This window comes from Geotrypetes seraphini, chromosome 8 (assembly GCF_902459505.1).
Source record: "Geotrypetes seraphini chromosome 8, aGeoSer1.1, whole genome shotgun sequence".
NCBI classification, from domain to species: Eukaryota; Metazoa; Chordata; class Amphibia; order Gymnophiona; family Dermophiidae; genus Geotrypetes; species Geotrypetes seraphini.
The window spans coordinates 50373580-50391292 of NC_047091.1; the positions used below are offsets into that span (position 1 = coordinate 50373580).

Sequence of the window (17713 nt, forward strand, 5' to 3'; positions counted from 1 at the left end):
GGTGTGGGTGAGGATCAGTATATTAGCATTAGAGAATGACATGGTGACAAAATTCATCCCCATTCCCATCCCTGCGGATAACCATGGGAAACCATTTCTATGTCATTATTTAAGGAGAGAGGATAGAGTCAGAGTATGACTGCTATTGTAATGATTTCAAAAAGACGAGTCATTGTTAAAAAAAACCCACATATGCATATGAGGTTCGCAGAGAGTTGCTAAATTTGCATGGGATGAGTCGCAGGTGATAGCGATCGGCACATGCGCAGAACACACCCACAAATAATAATTTTAAAAAAGACCCCAAATCAAAGATCGGCGGGAGGGATGCCCACTCCCTCCTGATGCTGTCAAACAACTCCCCAACCCCCCAAACCCCCAACAGCGGGAGGGATGATCACTCCCTCCCCCTGCCACTGTCAAGGAACCCCACCACCAAGCAACCCCCCAAACCCCCAGCAGCGGGAGGGATGATCACTCCCTCCCCCTGCCACTGTCAAGGAACCCCACCACCAAGCAACCCCCCAAACCCCCAACAGCGGGAGGGATGATCACTCCCTCCCCCTGCCACTGTCAAGGAACCCCACCACCAAGCAACCCCCCCCCCCACCCTCAGCAGTGGGAGGGATGCCCACTCCATAACACAAAATACTAAACAATAATACCAACACCTACAGTATAATAACTGCTCATCCTGCATCTACCGCATCCTGTTAATCACTGCTCCTCACCCACCTAGACAGAAAGCTTCTACAAATAAGGATGTTTTTAAAAAGCTTTTTTTAAATCTCTGCACATTATTGATCATCTGCAACTGTCCAACTAAATTGTTCCACAATTTCACCCCCACCACCGAAATGTCCATAGCTGTAGTATCAGCATAATTTATCCACTGCATCCCATCCACAGATAAATACATTGCCACGTCAGATATATAAACCCTAGCAGAGAAGTTGAAAAGAATGCCATGCTCTGCATGCTTTCCCTACTTATTCGAATGTAGTTTTAGCTACTCTGAATAAAATTCAGATACTGCTTGTTTAGAGCAGCTTAAAAAAAGTACTGCTCCTCCCATATGAGCACCACTCTTAAAAAAATGGGACCGTACTTTTGTTACCGATTGTTTTATGCACACTGAATGCACTCCAGGGAATTATGTATATAACCCCGTCCCCTCCCTCCCCCCCAACAACATATTGAACAAAATATTTGCAGTATTCTGCATTGGGGTAATTTTAATACTTAGCTTGCCAGTCCAGTATCTTCCTGTTAGCCTTGTAAACAGTGATATTTCGGCAACAGTAACCAAAAATCCTGAGGTTACTAGCAACCATAAACCTTAGTGTTTTTGGTAGGTTGCCAAATGGCCACCAGGCTTCAGCTTTGCTAGCCTTTAGTAAAGGGCTGAGTTACCAAAGATTAGGTACAGATAATATGTGCTATCTGTATTAGCTGTACTTAACAGAGCTGCAGGCTGCTCCTTGAAATCACTCAAGTCACTCAACCATCCATTGAATCAGGTCAGTGGTGTAGTAAGGGGGGGGGGTGGACCGCCTTGGGCGTCATCATGGGGGGAGGGCCAGCACCCCCCTTCTCTCTGCCCCGCCTCTTCCCGCTCCTCACACGTGCCCCCCTTCCCTTCATCTCTGCAAAAGCCATTATAGAAGTTGTGCTAAGTACGCCCCATTGTGCCAATGTGGTCTGTAAGGACTAAGGAGATTCAACAGCACTATCCGAATAGTTTTGCTAAGGTGTTTATCTGGATTATGGCTGCCAATACCTGATATATGCCTTTGAATATTGGGCTAGTGGTTATTAATACATTATTTCCTGCCCATTTAGCATTGACTGGACCGCCAGGGATTTTCCAAATTAAGCCCAAAGGATAGGGTGGGATGGGAGGGCAGGCCTACCTTGCTGTATCTTTGGCAGGTGGGTGGGAGGGACTACTACCCAGAAAGTAACTAGACACCATCTGATATTCAGACCATTGTCCGGTTACCTTTACTACATAAAGGTAGGACCAGCCTACCTTTGTTCTGTCCTAATTTACCCCCTCCTCCTTTTTACAAAACTGCAAAAACGGTTTTTAGCACCAGCTGGCACGCTGAGCGCTCTGCGCTGCTCCCGACACTCATAGAGTTCCTATGAGCGTCAGGAGCAGCGCAGAGCATTCAGTGCACCGACCTGAAGGAAGGGAGGGGGGGGGGGGGGTTAATGCAGGTTTCTAGCCAATTAGTGGACTGAATATTGCAATGCTCTTCCCAACTTCTGCCCTCTGGTTAGGGGTTGGCTGTTAAGAGGCAGTTTATTTATCAGCTTCCCATGTGCCTTCCATTTTTTATACCTACACTTTCCCCCCTAATTCTATAAAAAGCGCCAAAAACTGCGTGCATAATTTTGGCCATATTCCCAAAATGTGCATGCAGTTTAATTAGTGCTGATAATTGGGTTTTTTTTTAGCAAGCAGTTATTGGTTGTGCGTGTAAATTTAGGCATGAGTCAGTAAAGGGTGCGTGGAAATGGGCGGGTCATGGGTGAATCAGGGGGCGTTACTTTAAGTTACGTGTATAATTATAGAATAAGGGCATCCGTGCCTACATGTAGGCGTAGGCGTTTGCATCATGTTTTTGTTGGTGCAAATGGTCGTGCCTAAATTTAGTCACGGTTCTTGGACCTAAACGCTAGTCTATAAACCGTGCCCAAATTTAAGCACGGTTTATAAAATAGCACTTTTTTCAGTGCTGAATTTTTTAGGTACAGTATATAGAATTCAGTATATACGTTATTCAGAATGTATAATTTCTCCATTCAGTGGCCAAATACCACTACTAAATGTATCATTTTAAAGCCTTTCCTGACGTGGCCCCATATTATATGGAGAAAAATCAAATGAAGATTCGTGGTTCTAGGTATTATATACTAAAGTCCAAAAAAATTCCACGTAAAATACAAATCAACTTAGTGGGAAAATACATTTTACCATTAATATCTCTACCATTAATATCTCTACCAGAACAGGGGCCTCAGACTTATTGAGCTGATTTTACCCACTACAGGTCTTTTTTGGAACCAAAGTTCAAAAGCTCATGTTCACCTTTATCGGCCCGAGTTTCACCCTACCACCTAATTACTTATAAAAAATACTTTATTTTGTTTAATACTTGATTATTCATTTTATTTAAATCTAATCTTTTTCTACAAGAAATTTATTATTATAAGAAAACAGGAAAAAATACCCCGGAATTATCTCAGGTGGTATGATTAACACATAACTACTCCCACAGGTTGCCTTGCACAGAATCGGAGTCACTTTCTAAATAAAACCTTTCTCCAAATAATATCATTTACTACTGCTTAAGGCTATATTCTTAATATTTCACTTATCTTGTAGCCTTATGCATTTTTGATGCTGCCAAAGCTTTACCACCACAACTGCTTCATTCACTCAATCCGACGCAGCCTGTGTTTTGCAGAGCTACAGAAGGCTCTCGCTGCGTCAGGGATTCAGAGGCAGTGGTCTATTATATTCACATTGCATTTGAGCTGCTGATTCTGCAACACAAGCTGAACATGGCTACCCACCTTTTTTAAAAACCATATTATATGGAAAATATTAGGGTGTCCAGTCTGATTTCTGGCTAGATACTACCCATATGTATTTAAACAAATATACAGATAGTGACATCACATGTTCAGTGGCTACCAATAAACATAATTTTATTTTAATATTAGGCTGAATTTCTGTGTGCCTGCTTTTTATATGTGTATACATCTGAGCTATTTAATCAAAGTCTACTGGGTGCGTAAATCACTGTTCTACTTGCTTGTGTTCTTTATAAAATGATTCCCTTCCTAACTGAGTTTACCTCTCTTTCTGGTTCCTAAAATGCCAGGAAACTATGCCTAGTGGATTGTAAGTTGCACACAGAGTGATGCTATTGAAACATTTTGCTACTCATGCCAAAGTACTTACACAGAGCATCACTCAATAGCTATAATCCAAGAACCCTAGGGATTACTGTCCATCATCATATAAATTTGCACCTCATGCTAGAAGGCCTCTACATTTAAATTCTAGCCCCCCTTTTCAGATTTTCCCTTGTGACTTTGCCTATCTTTCTTGATTGTGTAAGATGGGGCTGCCTAGCCATATTGGTGATGCACCAGCATGACAATCTCACCTTTCGGACATGTGGTCAATCATGTTTGGATCATTGACTGACAGCTGGAACTCAGAAATCCGTATTCTTTCTTCTTTCTTCATAAAAATGGAGTAATACACATACAGTTTCCCATTTTCCTTGAACTGTGGGTGAAAGGCAAACCCAAGGAAGCCTCTCTCATCGCCAGCCCAAGGGGAGGCTAGGACGGCTTTGGATATGTTCAGAAAAGGTTTGTCGACACGGGATCCATTAGGTAGGTAGGCCCAGATGTAGCCCACCTGCTCTGCGATGAAGAAGCGGTGAGAGCCATCATTGGCATGGGCCATGGCTACCGGATTCCGCAGCCCATTGGCCACCTCCTGCAGACAGAGCTGGAGACAGCCTTCAGAGTCCTCCTGAACTTCCCCTAGTTTAGTATTTAACTCGGCATTCACCATGACATTAGGGAAGCAGTAGTTCGGATCCCCAAGTTCTAGAAAATGGCAGAAAGTATCTCGGTTGGTCTCCAGTTCCATAATTTCTTCTTCTTCAATGAGGAGGCTGAGAGTTGATCGGCAGCGAAGCCAGAACTCAGTACAGTAATTGCCACAGAGTCCTGGGAGTTGTCTCTGTGGAGTGCTGGCATCTTCGGCATCATATAAGTGGGCTGCATATGGCGAGCATTCCTGAAGCCAAAGAAAGAGATTTTGTCATGGCTCTTGGTAAGAACCAGGAAGTACCTTGAAATGCTACTATTTCACCAAGTATGTCAAGAGAGGACCTGAGGACATGGTTCTGCCAGTCCCACCTATACTTGTGGTCACTACTAGAGGGATGGCGTTAAGTTGCCAGCACCCCCTACCCCCCCAAGGCCCACCTATTCTGCAGCCTTTACTGCTGCTACCATCACAACTGTCCCCTCAGACTTGCCACTGCTGCAACCTTCCACTCCCGGGTCTGCTGCCGCCACCTTAGCAGGACTAACATGAGGCCTTCCTCCACCGGCCTGCACTCTAACCCAGATACCTCCCCCCTAATGACTTCCTGTCAGAAGGAACAGAATGCACTGCTCTGGCACGTGGGCCTGGCACCACAATAAGCAAGGTAAGTGTGGTGCCCCTTTATTGACAGTGCCTTCCTGTCATGTTTATCTGGCTTATTATGTTCCTCCGGCCTTGCGCTGTTTGGGTGAATCCGAACTGCCAATCTTCAGTCATACATACTCCACAAGAGGTGAGTGGCTTAAAGGTTGCATCTTGGGAGATTAAGGCTGTCTCTGATGAGTGAAAAGCAGAGAGTTGAGCTGGGGGCTACAAGGTATGCAGCAAGGAGGAAAACCACAGTGAGCCAAGGAAGTGTAATGACGTCCATTGAAAATATATCGCTTTATTACGGTAAATGTCCAATTCTAGTTATACATCCATTAGGTAGAAACTAAGGACTCAGCATAGTTGTATTTCGGTGGGAACAGTGCCATAGCAAGGGAGGGATGCGTCCAGGGTGGACCCTCCCCTCCCCGCGCCAACTGTCCCCCCCTTCTGCACCCTCATACTACACTCGCACCATCCCTTTTCACCCCCATACCTCTAAATCTTCTCCAGCGAGCAGCTTCTCTACCTGCTGCTAGCGCTGGCTTTCCCTTTGATGTCACTTCCTGGCCTCGCGACCTGGAAGTGATTTCAAAGGGAGCCAGGCCTGCACGAGCAACAGGCTCGAGTAGCTGCTCGCACTGGTGAAGTTTTTAAAGAGGGGGGAAGGGAGGGCGCGAATGTGGCGTAGGGGAGGACAGAGAGGTGCCGGCGCTCCCATCGAGACGGTGCCTGGGCGGTCAGCCTCCTCTGCCCCCTCCCTATGCCACTGGGTGAGAACGCCTGAGTCAGGCATCACATAATCTGTTAATATGTATCAAATATTATAGACATGTGGGCTTGAAAAGATTAAACATATACTCTGAGATGCGAGTTTCAGTGCCTCACCAAAGAGCTATTTCATGGATATTTTTTTGTCTTGTCAGACCTCCTTGGCTCACTGTTTCTGGTTATTCTCACTGTTTTGCCTCTTGTGTGAGGATCCTGCACTTCTTTATTTGGCTGGCAACCAGGTATGGATAGTGTGACCATATGGCTCCAGAAAAAAGGGGACGGATTGAGACATCCGGGTTTTACTTCCATTGAAAGCAACCAAGATGTCTCAATCTGTTCTCCTTACTTCCATTGTTTTCAATGAAAGTAAAACCCGGATGTCTGAATCTGTCCCCTTTTTTCTGGAGCCATATGGTCACACTAGATATGGACATTTTTTTTCAGTGTTAGTGGCTACTGCAGAGCCTCTGTAAAACAAAGCTCCTGTCTCCACCAGACACTATTATAGATCCCTTCAGGATATCACAACTCATGTCCTGGGAGAGAAGTGGGGTGATTATTGTGTTTTCTACCAGCTCAGGCTATTTTTCTCATCTGTGGCAGGGCCGCCCCATACATTTAAATAGATAAATCTATTTAAACGCATGCACACCATATATACTTGAATATAAACCTATCTGAGTATAAGCAACCAGAAAAGAGGGGAAAATTAACTCGAGTATAAACCAAGGGGGTTTATATTCAAGTATTCAACAGGGCTGCTGTGTCCCTGTCCTTATTCTCTCACAATGTTGAACATCTCCCTTCTCTCTGACTGAGGCCTAGATGCTCAAAGTAAGAGTGGTTAAAAAGTTTTACTTGCAAGGAAGCTCCACTTCCTATGTTCAAAAGGGTTCTCCGGGGCTTCTACCAATATTGGTAGCAGTCACTGTGAACCCTATACAAATGCATTACAAGGAGCTTATTAGTACGTATTTAAATGAGCACTCCTTGGAATGCTCAAAAAGGAAGAGAGGGGAACGTCTACCTCTTACCGGAGAATTTTTTTACAGCAGGTAAGGCTAGACTCAGTTAGGGCACAGGTCTATGACCTAAAGGCCGCCGCGGGAGCGGACTGCTGGGCACGATGGACCACTGGTCTGACCCAGCAGCGACAATTCTTATGTTCTAGGTCTGGAGCTACTAATAGCTGTTGTATGTGTGTTGTATGATTGTATGTCCTATGCCTAACACAGGCACAGGACACACTCTCACATTATACAGGCACAACAACTAAAAGAAAAAAAACCAAACCACACACCAGGCTGTCGGCTCATCTGACTGGAGCTCCGGATCCGTGATCAGCTGAGCCCGTAAGACTTCCAGGCACGGGGAGAGCAGTGGCGGCAAGAGAAGAAGCCTATGACAGGAGGAATGTGGGAGGAGCTGTGCCTACTGCTTTGCTCTTCTGAGCAGGCACCAGGCACAGTTCCTCCCTTCTTTCACCGAGCTACTTTGCACAATTAGCGTGCATATGATTCGCATGCTATTGTGCTCAAAGCCCAGCAAAAGAAAATCGCTCCCAACCCGGATTTCTGTGGGCCAATTTGCCTGCTTAACTTAGACCAGTGTCTCATAAACTTTGCAAAGCTGCAGCACACTAAATGCGGTGGCCGTGGCTCGAGATCATCTGGAAGTATGTGGACGTTGACGCGATGATATCACGTGCATGTGTGACATCATCACATTAGGGGTACTGAAAGGGAAGAGACGCGGTGAGGAGAGGCGCTGGCGCCAGCTGACTGTTTACAGGATGTGTCTCTCCTTCCCAACGTCTCGCAACACACCTGAAATCTCTGGTGGCACACAGTGTGTGATACACTGACAGAATATGGGCGCTTAATCGGTGGTGTAGTAAGGGGGTGGACTGCTCCGGGCGCCGTCTTGGTGGGGGTGCTGGTACATCTAAGACCCTCCCATGCTATGCTTGCGCCCCCCACCCCATGCCTCTTTAAATCTTTGCCAGTGTGAGCGACTTCTCAACCCTGCTGCTCGCACTGGCCTGGCTCCCCTCTGACATCACTTCCGGGTTGTGGAGCCATGAAGTGATGTCAGAAGGAAAGCTAACACCAGTGCAAGCAGCAGGCTGGAAAGGCTGCTCGCGCTCGCAAAGATTTAAAGAGGTACGTGGGAAAGGGTGGATGCGAGTGTGGTGGAGAGGATGTGGGGGGCAGAAGGACTGGCGAGGGCAAGGGGGGTCAACATCGCCCTGGGCGCCTTCTACTCTCACTACGCCACTGCTTAATCGCATAAGTATTGACTGCCCCCAGACCGCTCACAAAATAGCCAGTCTTCAGTTTAACGGGCCAGTGCTGATAAAATCCGCAGATAACCCTGCACAAGCAATTTAACTGGCTAGGAGCAGTTTGTGGTCGTTTAAATCATTTTGAATATTGGCTCCTAAATACTTGGGTTTAATTCAGCCTGCAGCAGCCAGTGTTTAAAAATAATGCTGTCTTGGGCCTAATACTGACCTCATCGAAAACACATTAATCGGTGTATCTGCATATCCTTGCATATTCAGCAGCAACTCACTAGAACATAAGAGCTGTCATACTGGGACAAACCAAGGTCCATCAAGTCCAGTATTCTGTTTCCAGCAGTGGCTAACCCAGGTCACAAGTACCTGGCAAGATCCCAAAGGGTAAAACATATTATGTGCTGCCTTATCCTAGAAATAAGCAGTGGATTTTTCCCAGGTCCATTTTAATAATGGCCTTTGTTTTGTGAAATTATACAAAACTTTTTAAAACCCTGCTAAGCTAACTGATTTCACCACATTCTCCAGTAATGAATTCCAGAGTTTAATTACACATTGAGTGAAGAAATATTTTCTCCAGTTTGTTTTAAATCTGCTACTTAGTAGCTTCATCACATGCCCCCTAGCCATAGTATTTTTGGAAAGAGTAAAGAAGCGATTCACATCTTCTCTTTCCACTCCACTCAGTATTTTATAGACCTCTATCATATCTCCTTTGCACCATTTCATCTCCAGGCTGAAGAGCCCTAGCCGCTTTAGCCTTTCCTCATAGGGAAATCATCCCATTCCTTTGATCATTTTCGGTGACCTTCTCTGTTCCTTTTCTAATTTCTATGTACCTTTTCTTATACCACTATATCTTTTTTGAGGTGCAGTGTCCAGAACTGCACACAGTATTCAAGGTGCAGCAGCAGTTTAAAAAATTGCACAGTATTTCTATACCGCTCCTACCAGTTACAGTTAGAAGCAGTTTACAAAATAAGAAGCTGGATACAGTCATTCCAAGAATTACAAGGTTAGAAATTCAAAACCAAGTTTAAGCTGAAAATTTAGTCAATTAGGGCTCCTATGACAAAGTCACAGTAGCGATTCCCCTGCAGTAAATGCACTGATTGTCCATTCAATTCCTATGGGCTTCGGTGCATTTGCCATGGGAGAATCACTCCCACAGCTTTGTAACGTGTACGTGTTTGAAGGATGGAGTTGGTCCAGAGGAAGGTTACTAAAATGGTATGTGGTCTTCATCATGAGGCATATGGGGACAGACTTAAAGATCTCAAGCTGTATACTTTGGAGGAAAGACGGGAGAGGGGAGATATGATAGAGACGTTTAAATACCTATGAAATGTAAATGTACAAGAGTCAAGTCTCTTTCATTTGAAAGGAAACTCTGCAATGAGGGGGCAAGGAGGTGATAGGCTCCGGAGTAATCTAAGGAAATATTTTTTTACAGAAAGGGTGGTAGATGCATAGAACAGGCTCCCGGAAGAGTGGTGGAGACAGAGACTGTGTCTGAATTCAAAAGGGCCTGGGATCTCTTGGAGAAAGAGATAATGGTTACTGCGGATGGGCAGACTAGATGGGCCATTTGGCCTTTATCTGCAATCATGTTTCTGTGTTTTTATGTAAACAGCAAGGTCTTGATAACAGTATGAAAACTATTCTAATATGTTATCTTAGTAATATGTAATGGTAATACTTAATTTAGAAGCCCGATATGAGAAAGTGGCTGCAAATGCTTTCTTTAACTTTACTTGATGGAAATATTAATTTAAAATTATGTCGAGTTCCATCGGCATCAGTACATCAGTTTGATGCCTAAATGCTATTCTGTAAATGCATAGAGCGTATTTGCAAGAGGGTGGAACACATGGGTGGAGCTTGGGCGTGGCTCCCACCTGTAGGCATAGCTGATGGGATACTGGAAGTGACAAGTGTCGCTGCCAAATTTAGGTGCTTGCATGTTACACTAGATCCGTGGCTGGTATAAATGTGGCACCTAAGTGTTAGGCATGCTGATACTGGATTATGCTTGTGTTCTGGACAGTGGTGTCGTAAGGGGGCTTCTGTCCCATGTGCCATCCTGGTGAGGGCACTGGTACCCCTTCTCCTCTCTACCCGCCCCGCTCCTTCCTCCTCCTCTCCCTGCCTCATGTGCGCCTTCACTCCCCCCCCCCTATCTCTTTGCCGGCACGAGCAAAACTCCAACTTATTGCTCACGCCAGCATCAGCTCTCCTGACATCACTTTGGGTCCTGCTCCTAGGAAGTGACATTAGAGGGAGAGCCGACAAGGACGGCAAGTTGGTGATGCTGCTCGCATCAGGGAGGTTAAAAGAGGTACGAGGAAGGGATACATGCATGCGCCCTCACCTTTGTTACGCCTTCTGGGTTTCATTATAGAATAGGTCCTTGATTTCCAATGCATGGCCCCCCAAAGGGCCTCCATTGTGGCCATCAATTGGCTAAAATTAGGGTTACCAGCTGTCCAGACTGACCTTGACACATTCTCTTTGTAAAGAACTGTCCAGGCACCGGGCGACTTTTCAAAACATGGCAGTTTGTCCGGGTTCTGAAAAGCTTTGAGCCGGGGTCACATCTGGAGGGCATCTACGCCTGCACGGATGTGACACGATGTCGCACACATGCGCATCTGCGCATGCGCAGTGACTCTCCAGACGCGGCCCCAAAGCATCTTGCCCACTTGATATAGTAACTGCAGACAATCACTTAAGTGTCTAACTCAGGCATCTCATTTATGGAATTTTCTACTGTTGACAAGCCAAAATAAAGTGAGTTTTTAAAATATATCCTTGACATGTTGTAGAATCAGTGCTAGTTTTCATTTTTGATGTTTAATAACCCCGGTTTGAACATGGTCAAAGTGGTTCACAAAATTAGTAGTATGTGTATGCTTACTTGGTGACCCTCAGAGCTTCCTCATATTCACACTGTGGCCCTTTAAAGCAAAATGGCTGGAGACCACTGGAATATGTTCTCACCGCCCACCCTCAGGCTCCTAAATAGAGATGCCCAGTTAGACAGTTAACCTCATAGTTTAGCTGAACCAGAAGTGTAATTTAAAATGTTTAGATCAGATATTTCAAATTGTTTCCTGGTGGTCCTGCTGACAATGTCTCTCTCTCTATACATGCAAACGTTGCACCCACTTAACATCAGATGCAAAGTCAGCATCACAAATCAGGCACAGAGACGGCAAAATGAAATGTCCACGTGCTGCTGGCTGGGTCTGTTCCTTTGTGGAAGAAATGAAAAATGGTTGTTGCGCTGGATTACCTGGCAGAGAATGTCCTGGATGTATTTTCCACAGCTCAGGACTCCCGAGTGATCCAGGAAGTCCGCGATGTAGCCAAACCTGTGGGCAATGAGGGCATCCTGGTGGGAATCGCAGCAGCCAAAGCTCGAGTAGGCAGAGCAGAAGACCAGGGGCTGGAGAGGCTGGAAGGGGGGCTTGTAGTCCAGGCACTGAGGGTGAGTGCTCCCCTGCCAGACACTCACAGCAAGCAGACAGAAGAGAGGTGCTGTCAGCATATGACACCGCATGGCTGGCAGGGAGCTGGGGGCTTCTGTCCAGAACACGCTCTCTTCTCCTTTCTCTCTTGGACACGTCTCTCTGTGGATAATATGATCCACATTTACAGTGGCTGTGATTTCATCCTCCCTCCCTCCTTCTTTCCTCTGTCTGTGGGCAAATGACTCAGTTGCTGAATAAAAAGAGATTTGGGGGGGGGGGGGCAGGGAGTGTGTCACAGCGACTGAGAACTGATGCGTCCTTGACCTGAGCTGGGTTTTGAAACCATGAAATCCCTCTTCCCTCCCAATTGCTGACACTAATCAGTATAAGCTCATGCAGGCAGGGACTCTGCTATTGGGTTTCATATTCTCTACAGCATGATAACATAGCGAGCAACATCAGATAAACACCAAGGTGGCCCACCCGGTCTGTTGTTTGGTAGAAGTGTACATGCCCATAATCCAGCACACTGCCAGCCTCCCTGAGCATTCTTGGAGCCCTAAGGCATCTTACTGCTGCAGTTTAGGGCTGTAACTGCTACTCTGGCAAGTCTCCTTAAATAACAAGGATAGCTATAATTTATACTACACTGAGAAGGTTATATGATTAACTCCTGCAGTGCCATATTCTCCTTCGTGATCTGTCTCCTTTGAGGGTCCGCAGATATTGTCAGAACCTCAGAAAGGTACATGGGGAACAAGGTAGGGCTTAGTGGTGAACACTATTAACTGCAAGCCAGGACAGCTACTCAGACTTAATGAGTTCTAAGCCCCAGCGCTGTTGCTGCTTTTCTGGCCATCTTCATTTTCAGCCTCAAAAGCCCACCATTGGTGGGGGTGGGGAGCTGCTTTTAAATCTGAACCACTGGCTCTGTGGTCACAGCCTCTAGCTCTCAATTCTACAATAAATACATTCATACTGTCACTTATTTGTATGGTATGTGGGTCTTCACTAGCTTGTAAGCTCAATGAAACAGGGATTGTCCTGTATACAGTAGTGTACCAAGGGGGGGGAGGCCCACCCCGGGTGCACATCTGGCCACCCTCCAGTGTTCTCCCTAGGGCAGTGGTCGGCAAACTGCAGCTTGTCTACAGCAGGGGTGCCCAACCTTCTTCCCTTTCCTTCTCACTGCCCTCCCCCAAGTCGCCGGAGCCATGTTCCGAGATCTCCCTGCGGGGCCAACCAACTCTCGCCACCCGTCAATTCTGATGTCGGAGAGGATGTTCTGGGCCAGCCAATCGCTGCCTGGCTGGCCCGGAACGTCCTCTCCAACATTAGAATTGATGTCGGGTGGCGAGAGTTGGTCAGCCTCGCAGGGAAGAAAAGCAGGGAGAACTCGGCACCGGCCTGTTCCCGATGGTGGCAGTGGCAGTCTATTCCCTGGCGGCGGTGGCAGCATGTTTCCCAGTGGGGGAGGACAGGGAGAAAGAAAGAAGGGGTGGGGGGAGACAGGGAGCCAGAAAGAAAGAAATGGGGCACGGAGAGAGAGAAAGAAAGACAGACATAGAGAAAGAAAGGGGGCATGGAGAGAGAAAGAAAGGGGGCATGGAGAGAGAAAGAAGGGGGCAGGGTGAAAGAAAGAAAGAAATGGGGCACGGAGAGAGAGAGCGAGACAGACATACAGAAAGAAAGGGGGCATGGAGAGAGAAAGAAAGAAAGAAGGAGGCAGGATGAAACAAAGAAAGAAAGAAAGAGATGGGGCACGGAGAGAGAGAGAAAGACATACAGAAAGAAATGGGGCATGGAAAGAGAAAGAAAGAAGGGGGCAGGGTGAACAAAGAAAAAATTGGGGGAGGGAATGAGCTCTGGAGGAGAGGAAGCATACAGGAAGCTGAAAGAAGGGAAGAAATATTGGATGCACAGTCAGAAGAAGGAAGTGCAACCAGGGACTGATGAAATTACCAAACAAAAGTAGGAAAAATGATTTTATTTTCAATTTAGTGATCAAAATGTGTCCGTTTTGAGAATTTATATATGCTGTTTATATTTTGCACTATGGCCCCCTATGACGTTTTTTAGCGCAGGGAGCCTATGAGCGTCGAGAGCAGTGTGGGGCATTCAGCACAGCTCCCTACGTTAAAAACCGCTATCGCGGTTTAGTAAAAAGGTAGGGGGTATATTTGTCTATTTTTGTATAGTTGTTACTTAGGTGACATTGCATAAAGTCATCTGCCTTGACCTCTTTGAAAACCCGCAGAATATAAATAATTAACATTTTCTCTGCGTACAGTGTGCTTTGTGTTTTTCAAATTTTATTGTTGGTAGATCATTTTGACTTGGCCACGAAGGTAAGAGGGAGGGGAGCTGCTGAAAGAGATCTAGTAATCCTTGCAGGCTTGACTGTGCAGGGAATTATTTTTGTAAAATCATGTTTTGTAGCAGGCCATTCAGGCGGGATTCCCTGAATGGAAAAGTCTTAATAATCAATATAGTTTAGAATTCCTATGCTTCCAAACGGACTTTCTGGGACACCAGGCCGCACAGTGGTACAAATTAATATCTGGATTGTTGAATAAAAAACCAAGGACTGGTCTTAGAGACATTTGGAGCATTGAGATTAAGCACGAAATTACGGCATCTCAATGGCCACGTATTTGGTCTTGGAGGATGAGATGTACAATGTCAGCGTCTATGAAGCAAACATGGTTTTTCTTACTACATAGAGCTTTCTGGACCCCTGTTCATTTAAAAAAATTAGATAGCTCTAGATGCTGGCATTGCCATTTTGAAACAGGGACTTTAGATCACTTGTTATTCTATTGTCCATATATACTAGAATTTTGGAAATCAATTTGGAACCAAATTAATTGCCTTTTAGAAAATCATGTGACATTATCATATGACACAGTATTATTTGGCATGGAAATGAGGGCAAAGAAACAAATTTCTTCTACTAATAACAAATTATTGCTCATTTTAACAGGGGTTGCCATTCAACAGATCACATACAACTGGAAAAACTGGAATAGACTCAATTACTGTTTCTGGTGGAACTCTGTGTGCCACATATATAAAATGGAAAGGACATTAGCTGTCCAAAAAGGAAATTATAGCAAATTTCAGGATGTGTGGAGGCCATTGATAGATTATTGCAAAGATTAAAAATATTCTTCCCTGATTATAATATATGACATATGAGGGAGGGTGGGGGGAGGGAAAATTTGATTATTAAAGAAATAGATCATTATTACATTATATTACATTAGGGACTTCTATTCCGCCTATACCTTGCAGTTCAAGGCGGATTACAAAAGAGCTAATTGGACATTTCCAGTGAAGTTACAACAGTTTTTTTTTTTGGTTACAAGGGAGGTACAAGGTACCTGGATTAATTCCGAAAGAACTTGCAAATTGGATATTAAATTGACTGTATGTTACTGTGTGATATAACAAATAGATTACAGTTAGAGTACAAATAAGATTACGTAACATTTCAGGGATCTGAATACTTGGTTGGTGTTTTGGGGAGGAAGAGATTATTTAAGTGGAGGTTTTGGGGGAGAATTTATCTAGGAGGAGGGGGAAGGGTTGGGTTAAGATATCTGGATAAATTTTTTGAAAAGTATAATAAAACGCTAAGCGCGCATGCGCACTCACGCCGCGTGTTCTGTTTTCTGTGCACTGTAGTCTCCCGCAGGCAGGAGTGCGCATGCGCGCTTAGGGTTCTGTTCCGTGCTGTTCTTCAGTCGCGGACCCAAACAGCTCTGGCAGCTGAATTGAATCGCGGCCCCACACAGTACTTCCGCCCTTACAAAGGTCCTTTTTGTGACGCCTCCCAGTTGACAACGAAAAGGCGGAGCAAGGAGACCATGATCACTGTAAGTGAAAACCATGCGCAAGTTCAGGGCATTAGCGAGGAGGGTTGCCATGGAAACCCAGCCGGCACAACAGAAATGATGCAGTCACAAGGGTCAGTGAAAGGGGAGCAGGATCGACACCTACAGGGAAACACAGGATCAGGAGTATACAGAGAAAACAGGAGAGGTCAGAAACATATAGAGAAAGGAAAGCAGAGACCCCTGCAAGAAGGGAAAAAGAGCAAAGAGACTGGGAATGAGAAAGAGAGCTGCTTGCAGGGAGAAAAAGCGAGGCAGTAATGTTACAGCTGGAGAGAGCAGAGTGAGGAAGAAAGCAGAGACAGCGCTGCACAGGGAAATGGAGGGGGACAGAGACAGACACAGACATATATTCTAGCACTCGTTAATGTAACGGGCTTAAAGACTAGTATATAAATATATAAAATGAGGGGGAGTATAATATTTTAGGATGATAGGATCAAATGTAAGAATTCAAGTGTTTTTACATGTTCAATTGTTAAACATCATTTACTGTACTTGATTTTAAGATATGAAATGAATAAAGATTTAAAAAAAAATAATAATCATGTTTTGTTATGTGACTGGCATTATTTAGACTTTAATTTCTATGAATGAATAGAATGAAAATGATATAAAATTACTTGCTTGTTTTTATGTGCGTGCACTGAAGAAAAGTGAAGAGAGAGTGGGCTGACAATGCTGAAGGAAAATGGGGAAGAGAGAGTGGGGAGAAGATGCTGATTTATAAATTGACAATTGTATAGAATATTGTTTCTTTTTATACTTTAATAGAATAAGTTCAATATAAAACAATTCAAGGCTTGTATGGATGGAATCAGGTGGTTTGCGGGGATGGGGACCGAGCTGACGGGGAGGGGACAGAGACAAATTTTTTCCCCCTGTCATTTTCTAGGCTCTGCCATGAATTGATTTTGACTACATGCGGATAAGCGGGGTGTCAGTCGGATTGATGTAGCCATTGTAGCGCAAGCGGGAACGGGATATGGCTCCCCAAAAAATCTTAATCGTTGTACTGCTGATTTTGGCTCTTTTGACTAATGAGTTTGTCTACCACTACCCTAGGGCCTTTTAGCTGGGCACTATCTATCACGAATCCTGCTGCTGCTTAACATTTTAAAAAAAACAACAAAAAACACCCCACCTTTCACCGGCTTGACGATTTCCCACCTTAGCCCGTAGCAAACTCATGCTTTGGGGCTTTAAGGTAAGGTGTGCGTGTTAGCTTCTCTTCCCTCCGAAACCGGAAGTTATGTTCCCGGGGGGGGGGGGGGGTGAGGAGAAGAGAAGGCACGCACACATTCGAGCCTCAGAGCATGAGTTCACTAGGGCTAAGGTCAGCGACGGAGGGAAGCTAAGGGAGACAGGTCAGCGATGGAGGGAAGTTAAAACTTGTCTTGCTGCTCTTCCTTGCTATGGGCCTTCCTGGCTGCCAGGTCCTGCCTACTTTCTGTTTCTGCGAAGGCTGGACCTGGCAACGAGGAAGGCCTGAAACAAGGAAGAGCAACAAGAGGTCAGCGATGGAGGGAAGCTTGCGACTCCACCGATGGGAGAGATGGGAAGAGAAATGGTACTAGGACTTGTGGACTACTGGTACTAGGACTTGTGGACTACTGCAATATCCTATATCTACCATGTCCTAAAAAAATGGCTCTCAGACTAATCTATTCCCTCGGAAAATATGACCACATAACTAACGCCTACCTAGACTCACATTGGCTACCGATCAGAGCCAGAATCCAATTCAAACTATACTGTCTAATCTTCAAAGTACTCAACGGTACAGCACCTGCCTATCTAATCGATCGCCTACACCGGAACCTTCCACCCAGAATAAGAAGAACACTGACACCATTCTCATACCCACCACTCAATGGCACTCATCGTAAAAAGCTTTACGATAACCTCATAGCAACGCATGCAGCAAAACTCGAACCCTCCATAACCAGATTATTAACCTCAACATCTGACTTCAAAGCATTCCGCAAAGAACTCAAAACGCTACTTTTCAAAAAGCATATTCATAACACCTAATCTC

General features: G+C 45.2%; 1 protein-coding gene across 1 annotated transcript in view; it reads right to left on the minus strand.

Moving 5' to 3' along the window:
• LOC117365450 (HHIP-like protein 1) overlaps positions 1–11868 on the minus strand; it is a 70115-nt gene extending 58247 nt beyond the window's left edge. The window contains exons 1-2 of the mRNA XM_033955926.1: positions 11602–11868; positions 4185–4831 (exon numbers count right to left, since the gene is read on the minus strand). Of these exons, the coding sequence (XP_033811817.1) occupies positions 4185–4831; positions 11602–11868 (914 nt within the window). The remainder of the gene's footprint in view (positions 1–4184; positions 4832–11601) is intronic.
• Between the last annotated feature and the right edge of the window lie 5845 nt (positions 11869–17713).